Source organism: Erythrolamprus reginae, chromosome 10 (genome assembly GCF_031021105.1).
Source record: "Erythrolamprus reginae isolate rEryReg1 chromosome 10, rEryReg1.hap1, whole genome shotgun sequence".
Taxonomy (NCBI): domain Eukaryota; kingdom Metazoa; phylum Chordata; class Lepidosauria; order Squamata; family Dipsadidae; genus Erythrolamprus; species Erythrolamprus reginae.
In genome coordinates, this window is record NC_091959.1 from 11,886,926 (window position 1) to 11,896,005 (window position 9,080).

At 44.5% G+C, this 9,080-nt stretch overlaps 1 protein-coding gene across 1 annotated transcript in view; it reads left to right on the forward strand.

Moving 5' to 3' along the window:
- The window catches only part of LOC139173179 (ADAMTS-like protein 3), a 37,296-nt gene extending 29,964 nt beyond the window's left edge, over positions 1-7,332 (forward strand). The window contains exons 13-14 of the mRNA XM_070762776.1: positions 887-996; positions 3,304-7,332. Coding sequence (XP_070618877.1) covers positions 887-996; positions 3,304-3,526 — 333 coding nt within the window. The 3' untranslated portion in view covers positions 3,527-7,332. The remainder of the gene's footprint in view (positions 1-886; positions 997-3,303) is intronic.
- The last annotated feature ends 1,748 nt before the right edge of the window (positions 7,333-9,080 follow it).

The following is a 9,080-nucleotide window of genomic DNA, read 5'->3' on the forward strand; positions in this document are numbered from 1 at the left end:
GGCCATTGAAGCTAACTTTAGATCTGCAGGTCAGCAGTTCAAATCTCATCACCGGCTCAAGGTTGACTCAGCCTTCCATCCTTCCGAGGTGGGTCAAATGAGGACCCGAATTGTGGGGGGCAATATTTTATTTATTTATTTATTTATTTATTGGATTTGTATGCCGCCCCTCTCCACAGACTCGGGGTAGCTAACAACAATGGTAAAATCAACATGTAACAATCCAATTTAATAAAGCAACTAAAAACCCTAATTATAAAAACCAAACATACACACAAACATACCATGCATAACTTGTAATGGCCTAGGGGAAGAAATATCTTAACTCCCCCATGCCTGGCGACAAAGGTGGGTCTTGAGTAGTTTGCGAAAGACAAGGAGGGTGTGGGCTATTCTAATCTCTGGGGGGAGTTGATTCCAGAGGGCCGGGGCCGCCACAGAGAAGGCTCTTCCCCTGGGGCCCGCCAAACGACATTGTTTGGTTGACGGGACCCGGAGAAGGCCAACTCTGTGGGACCTTATCGGCCGCTGGGATTCGTGCGGTAGAAGGCGGTTCCGGATGTATGCTGGCTCTGTTAAAAAAAGTGCTATTGCTAACATGTTGTAAGCCGCTCTGAATCTAAGGAGAAGGGTGGCATAAAAATTGAATGAATGAATGAATAAATAATAATTCAATGCCTGGGGAGAGCTCGCCCCCCTACCCGGAGGCCCTCTGGAGGCCAGAAATGGCCTGTTTCCCAACTTCTGGTGGGCCCAGTAGGCTCGTGTTTCACCCTCCCTGGGTTCCGAAGGCTTCCCTGGAGCTGGTATCTCTCTGAGTTCAAATAATCCGCATTATGCTTCGTCTTTGTAATGGGAGCTGTTTGGTTATCTGCCTCCTCCTCAGTGTACCGGACGTTGCATCAATCTTGGAGTGGGCTTACAACACCGCCGCATCCAGTGTCGGCATCAGAATGGCTCGGCAGTCCTGGCTTCACTCTGTGACCATGAGAAAAGGTAAGCCTGCCGAGCGTGAGACCCCGTAACCCTCATTCTCAGAGTGGGCCTTCTCTGGGTCCCGTCAACTAAACAATGTCGGTTGGCGGGGCCCAGGGGAAGAGCCTTCTCTGTGGCGGCCCCGGCCCTCTGGAACCAACTCCCCCCAGAGATTAGAATAGCCCCCACTCTCCTTGCCTTTCGTAAGCTCCTCAAAACCCACCTCTGCCGTCAGGCATGGGGGAACTGAGATCTTCTTTCCCCCTAGGCTTCTACAATTTATGCATGGTATGTTTGTATGTATGATTGGTTTTATAACAAGGGTTTTTAGCCATTTTAGTATTGGATTTTTACATTCTGTTTTTATTACTGTTGTTAGCCGCCCCGAGTCCACGGAGAGGGGCGGCATACAAATCCAATCAATCAATAAATAAATTCTCGTCTCAGCAAATGTCATGACCAGTGTTCCCTCTAATTTTTTTTGGGGGGGTGGGTGGAAAAGTATAGTGTATGAGCGGCAGTCCCTTCGGGACAGGGCGGCACAGAAAAATTAAATTAATTAATTAAATAAATAAATAAATAAATAAATAAACAATCAATATCAAAGTGCCACTTAAATAGTTGAGCTAGTTTCAAACTAGATTTTGATTTTCTTTCTCTCTTCCTTACTCCCATTCTTTTTCTTTCTCTTTTCCTTCCTCTCTTTTTTCTATCTGTTTCTCTCTCTTCCTCTCTCTCTCCTTCCCTCTCACTCTTTCCCTCTCGGCTTCTGGGCAGGTTTGGAAAACTCTGAGTTGATGATGATTTTTAAGTGAGCGATTGCTCACTGCTCAGCTTAGAGGGAACTATGGTCATGACCTTCTTTCGCAGTAGATCCTACTGGGAAGGGATGAGTCAGTGAGCACCACATTCTTCTCTTCCCCAGCAGTCTCGCTTAGGCTACTATATGCTGTATTTTTATTGCTTTCCAACTCCTTAAATCGGTGGAATGAAACTTACGACTTCTAATAATTGAGGGGCTGCCACAGAATGGAGGGGGATCTGTCTGTTTTCCAAAGCACCCGAGGGACGGTGCTTTGGAAAAGGCAAGGAACACAGGATGGAAGATTGAGCAAGGAGAGATTCAACCTGGAAATAAGGGAGAAATTTGCCGACAGCGGGAGCAATCAATCAATGGAACAGAAGTTGCCTTCGGAAGTTGTGGGAGCTTCATCGCTGGAGGCTTTCAAGAAACATAGAAACATAGAAGACTGACGGCAGAAAAAGACCTCATGGTCCATCTAGTTTGCCCTTATACTATTTCCTGTATTTTATCTTAGGATGGATCTATGTTTATCCCAGGCATGTTTAAATTCAGTTACTGTGGATTTACCAACCACATCTGCTGGAACTTTGTTCCAAGCATCTACTATTCTTTCAGTAAAATAATATTTTCTCACGTTGCTTTTGATCTTTCCCCCAACTAACTTCAGATTGTGTCCCCTTGTTCTTTTGTTCACTTTCCTATTAAAAACACTTCTCTCCTGAACATTATTTAACCCTTTGACATTTTTAAATGTTTCGATCATGTCCCCCCTTTTCCTTCTGTCCCCCAGACTATACAGATTGAGTTCATGAAGTCTTTCTTAAGACTTAATTATCCAGAGACTGGATGATTGATTTGATTTGATTTGATTTGATTTGAATGCTGCCCCTCTCTGGAGACTCGGGGCGGCTAACAGCAATAATAAAACAGCATATAATAATAATCCAATACTAAAAACAATTAAAAACCCATTATTATAAAAACCAAACATACACACAAACATACCATGCATAAATTGTAAATGCCTAGGGGGAAAGAGTATCTCAATTCCCCCATGCCTGGCGGCAGAGGTGGGTTTTAAGTAGTTTAGGAAAGGAAAGGAGGGTGGGGGCAATTCTAATCTCTGGAGGGAGTTGGTTCCAGAGGGCCGGGGCCGCCACAGAGAAGGCTCTTCCCCTGGGTCCCGCCAAGCGGCATTGTTTAGTTGACGGGACCCAGAGAAGATCCACTCTGTGGGACCTAACTGGTCGCTGGGATTTGTGCAGCAGAATCATTTGCAGAAATGGTGTAGGACTGCCTCTATGTTGGTTGTGGCAGGCAGGATTCCCTTGGGTACCATTTGTTGGGGGTCAAGGTAAAGGGAGGGTCTTGCCTTCTCTTTCTGCTCAAGATCCCCATGGACAATTGGTGGCCCACTGTGGGACACAGAATGCTGGACTCGATGGGCTTTGGCCCGATTCAGCATGGCTCTTCTTATGGATTAAGTCTCAAAACTGTGGCTTTTTCTCTCTCCTCTTCTACAGGCCGTCCATTAGAAGAAACTGTTCTTCGGAAAGTTGCGACGTGCATTGGCGAACAGGTCCCTGGCGCCCATGCCCCGTAGACTGCGGAAGTGGTTTCCAGTCACGGCAAGTCAGCTGCGTGCACAGGAAAAAGAAGAGATTGGTGGCAGATCAGTTCTGCGCGTGGAGGAAGAGACCCACAACATGGAAGCCCTGCAATCTCGCTTCTTGTGACAGTATGTAAAAAATAAACAACCCACAAGACTTTATGTCAGTTTCTCGCCTTGCCCGTTGCTTGCAGCAAATTAGAACCTGGTGTGTGCCTGAACATTAGCTGCGGAAGGAACTTGATAAGTCCGTGTTCTGCTAAACAGTGGCTGCAGTAAGCGGTTGAGCGTGGAAAAGCCAAAGAACACCCCAAATTAATTCCAAACAACGCTGTGGCTCGGATCAGAATCCGTTAAGTTTTCTCGTTCGTGAGTGGGGCCTCCAGGAAATCTACACGTTAAATCCACAGCCGTTTTGAAAAAGACACTCAAAGCCAAAAAAAAAAAGCAAGGGGATATTGATGCTTTATTTAGATCCCACATCTGTGTTTGCCAGACGGGAGATGTTGGACTTCAGCATCTGAGAAGCCATTTTGTCGTGATGACATAAATTTTTCATGTCAATTCCGTATATTTTTCAGAAGGAGAATGCAAGGACATCACTCACTCACAGGTGACGTGTGCTCGCCCCCGTGGCTCTGAGTGCCAGCACAATTATGCTACTGCACCTGGGCAGTGTTGTGGTTAGCTCTGGCCCAGCTCCTGCCCCAAGGACTGTGGATGTGGGGGAGACATCCACATGCTGCAGGCCTGTTTTGCCGCCCCCCCCCCCCCGGTGGAATCTGCTGATGAAGGCTCCTCTGACCAAGAAGACATGAGTGACAGGGAGGAGGAGAGTGTGGCAGACAGCTCAGAAGGAGATCAATTATCTAGCTCCTCCTTGGATTCAGAACAAGAGTTAATGATACAGCCACGCATGTGGAGAGCGATGCATAGGCAGCAACAACAACGGAGAGATTATTATCAAAGAAAATGAGGCCACCTGTGGTTGGGTGGGGCTGTGGTCATTAGTGAGGCTGCTATAAATAGCAGCCTGTGGGTTTGGCCATTGTGGAGGATTATCTGATCGTTGTGTTTCGTGCCTGCTTTACTGACTTCGACCTTTTGCGTGCTGATTTTTCCCAGCTTTGAAACTAAACCAGAGCAAAGTGTGTTTCACTTTGTGAAAGAAGAAGGACTGTGAAGTGCCTCACAGCTGCAAGCTAAGTATCACAGAACTGATAAGGGACTTGTACAAATTACCAGTTTGTTTGGAGACCAGTGCTCTTTGCTATACCAAAAGAGGGCTTAGTTTTAAGTGACTTTTCATTATAAAGAACATTGTTTTGAATTTTCAAACGTGTGTGTGTCTGAAATTTGTACCTGTGAATTTTTGGGAGAAGTCTACCAGAGAGCCCGACAGAACAGGCAGGTAGCGAAATCTCGCGCAGACACGCAGGTATACCCATGGCAGGTGCAGTAGCATAATTGTGCTGGACTCCCCTGGTACTCAGAGCCACAGGGACGAGCCCACGTCACCGTTCCGCCTTAGCAGCCCACCTCTGTACTCACCACTGCACATCTGTAAAACGTCTCAAGTTATGCTCGGTAGGCGTCTACAAGGAAAGGTGTTGTCAGTCATGTGCAGGAGGCTTGTCTTTTTATGGGAAGCGATGAAGGATGCCCGCATCAAGAGGATCAACCAGACGGACGATCAACAAGGAAGAGTCAAGCTTGCTGAATTGACAGCACAAATTCATAAATTGGATAAAAGGTTTTTCTCGTCTCGATTCTTCCAGGGCTCCCTTCTACCTTTTCCAACAACATAAACTTCAACGTTGTTTTTTTTTAAATAAAACATGATGGTCCATAGAGTATACTACTTGAAAACACCTGTCCTAATCTGGGGGTCCTTCAAATGTGATGAAATGGTGACACTGATTTTGCAGCCGGTCATGAACCGAAAAGCCACTTGCAGCCTTGCAGAAGAACGTCTTCAATGAGACAATGGGAATTAATCGGGTTTAAGCTGTGCTACTGGTGGTACAAATACAATTGAAGACTGGTGCATTTAAAATATACTGGAATCAGCCATCGGACGGCTTTGCTTGTCACCTTCTTGATTTAATCCACTTTAAGACACTTTTCGGAAAGTACAGAAAGAACAGTGGTTTTTTTTTCTTCCTACCATTGTTTCTACTTCATTTTTTGGCCAAACCACATTGTCTGAGACTTCGTTCCATTATCTTCAGATGAATCACAAGTTCATTCCTTTAAGCCTTTTGAGTAAAAAAACACACACGCACAATATTACGGTACATGATGTTATAATTTGCAGACTTGCCATGGGATTGTTTTTTTGATCAATGCAGTGTAATTTTAGCAAGGCAGATTGTATCTTTCAATCTCTCTGGAATCTGATCAAGGCAGGGAGCTCTATTAACCCGGTATGAAATTGGATTTGAGGTTTCTAAACTGGAGCTCAGAATATAAATGTTTCCATTTGAAGGCGTATCAGTCTACGCTACTTCTGAAGAAATCCTGTATTATTTTACAGTCATTTGAAAGAGAGTGAAAAAAACAGATCTATTATACTTTGAGACAGAGGTATTGTTCAGGGTCTGTTCCATTGGTTTTCATCCATTTCCATCATTATGTGTTTGGAAGTCTGCCATGCGAGTCAATTCCAAAAAACTACTTCAAATAGTAGCATTTTTCCCCCGTATAGATTCAGGCAAAAAATAATAAACATCTCAATTTTAACTCTCAGACAATATATATTATTAGAAATATAAGGGGATATGGCTACATACAGTTCTGCCCAACTGTTGAAAAAGGTAGAGAAAGGAAGCAACCAAAATGGTTTGAAGATCCTTAGAATAACACGGGGGGGAAAAGAACAGAATTGCGGGTGATGAAAATTGAGCAGAGTGGATTGAATAAACGTTCAGCCATCATCAGAGAAACCAGTGAAGTTGATTGACAAAGGGCTCAGCACAGACCAAACTATATGCTATGCATGCTTGTTACATAATTGTGTGCCTCAAAAAAAGCCATTAATTTGAGTAAGTCTTGGATAGATGGAGTAGCTGCCTTCTTGACTGGGAAGCAATACAAAAACATGGATAAAACCACAATTAGATAGAAGGCTTCCTTCTAGCACAGGGGTCCCCAAACTTGGCAACTTTAAGACTTGTGGACTCCCAGAATTCTCCAGGCAGTATTGCTGGCTGGATAATTTGGAGATTGAAGTCCACAAGTCTTAAAGTCGCCAAGTTTGAAGACCTCTGTTCTAGCAAGTCAAGTCGTTGCTCCGGCTCATTGGTGGCAGCATTTCAATTTTTTTAAACTGGAGTTTTCCTAGCCTTACCTGGAGATGCTGGGATCAAACCTGGAATCTTCTACTTACCAAGCAGTGTGATTCATCAGTAACCTATAGTTCTTAAGGTTATTCGAGTCCATTGTCTATTGATCGCTATTAGCTCTCAAAGCAGCGTGGAAATTTCATTTTCAGACGATGTGCCTTCAAAGGTCAGATATCACAGGCAAGACAAAACAGGTGTGCTTTATGCCCTGCTTGTAGGTTTTCCAGGGTTATTTGACTACTGTTTAAAAATCATGCAAGACTACCTGAAACTTTGGCCTTATCCATTGAGTCAAGGATATTCTATACTGTTCTTATCTTTTTTTTTTTTTTCATTTGTTAACTCCTGAGTTCTTGCATAAACTTCAAAAGTTGTGTTTTCTTGAAATGGAAACTCTGACAAAGGGCAGAAAAAGTAACACCTGAGTTTTTGGCTTCTGTCCCAAATATACAGTGATACCTTGTCTTACAAACTTAATTGGTTCCGGGATGAGGTTCTTAAGGTGAAAAGTTTGAAAGACGAAACAATGTTTCCCATAGGAATCAATGGAAAAACGATTAATGCGTGCAAGCCCAAAATTCACCCCTTTTGCCAGCCGAAGCGCCCGTTTTTGCACTGCTGGGACTCCCCTGAGGCTCCCCTCCATGGGAAACCCCGCCTCCGGACTTCTGTGCTTTTGCGATGCTGCAGGGGAATCCCAGCAGGGGAATCCCAGCAGCGCAAAAATGAGCGCTTCATTGGCAACGGAAGTCTGGAGGTAGTGTTTCCCAGCGAAGGGAGCATCAGTGAAATCGCAGCATTGCAAAAACACCGAAGTCCTTGAAACCCCACCTCCAGACCTCTGTGTTTTTTCGATGCTGCAATTTCACTGAGGCTCCCCTCGCTGGGAAACCCCACCTCCGGACTTCCGTTGCCAGCGAAGCACCCGTTTTTGCAATGCTGAGATTCCCCTGCTGGGATTTCTTTGCAGCATCACGAAAACACAGAAGTCCGGAGGTGGGGTTTCCCATGGAGGGGAGCCTCAGGGGAATCCCAGCAGCGCAAAAACGAGAGCTTTGCTAGCAACGGAAGTCCGGAGATGGGGCATCCCAGTGGCGGTGGTGGGTTTGTTAGGTGAAAATAGTTTGTAAGAAGAGGCAAAAAAATCTTAAACCCCGGGTTTGTATCTCGAAAAGTTTGTATGATTAGGCGTTTGTAAGACGAGGTATCACTGTATTTCAAAAGAGAAGGTTTAGCCTTGCTAATGACTAAACAACTGCTACTGTATACAATGAGGAAAGTGTATTTTGGGCTGATGACCAAAAAATGATCAAATTGAAGTAAAGCAACTTGGGTCGATTGCAGTAAAAATCAAGGAATATTTATCTTTTCACAGCCAGGCGAACCCCATGTTTGAATGTTCCCTTTGGAGGTAGAAAGAACTGCAGAGAATCTCAAAAAGATGGTGCGTGAGAAAACTCAGGCTGTGTCCCACTTTTCAGTGTACTGGGATAAGGAATACCTACTGAGCAATAAAGGCCTATTTGCAAAATTAAATGCGGAAGCAGCATTGGATTTTTGCATGAACCTAAGGGCTTCTTTCCAGATTCAGAATCTTTAGTTCTTTCTCACGGAATTCAGTGGACTTTAAAATTTTAAAGTAATCCTTGGCTTTTTGATTACACTCCACCTTAAATTAAGATAACTTGTAAATATACTTTTGTATATATTTATCATCTGGTTTAAAAGTGCAATATTTTTGTATAGTGTACAATAAAGATTTTGGATCCTATTTTTTTCTTATTACTAAAACTTACTATCGCTTTCTCTTTTTTTTGGTCTAATTTGAAAATAACTAGCTGCTAGCGTTTAATGCACTAACACCTTTTGGACATGTAAATGCTCATGTTGATGCAGTGATGGCGAACCTATGGCACAGGTGCAAGAGGTGGCATGTGGAGCCCTATCTGCTGGTACGTGAACTGTTGCCCTAGCTCAGCTCCAACATGCATGTGTGTGCTGGCCAGCTGATTTTTGGCTCACACAGAGGCTCTGGGAGGGTGTTTTTGGCTTCCAGAGAGCCTCCAGGGGTGTGTGGGAGGGTGTTTTTACACACCCCTGGCTCCAAGGAAGCCTTTGGAGCCTGGGGAGGGTGAAACACAAGCCTACTGGAACCGCCAGAAGTTGGAAAACAGGATGTTTCCAGCCTCCATAGGGCCTCTGGAGGGCGGGGAAAAGAGTTTTCACTCTCCCCAGGCATTGAATTATGGGTGTGGGCACTCACGCATGTGTCATAGTGCACGCCCCTGCTCTTTCGGCACCAGAGGAAAAAAAGGTTCGTCATCACTACTGTGGCATTACATGATAT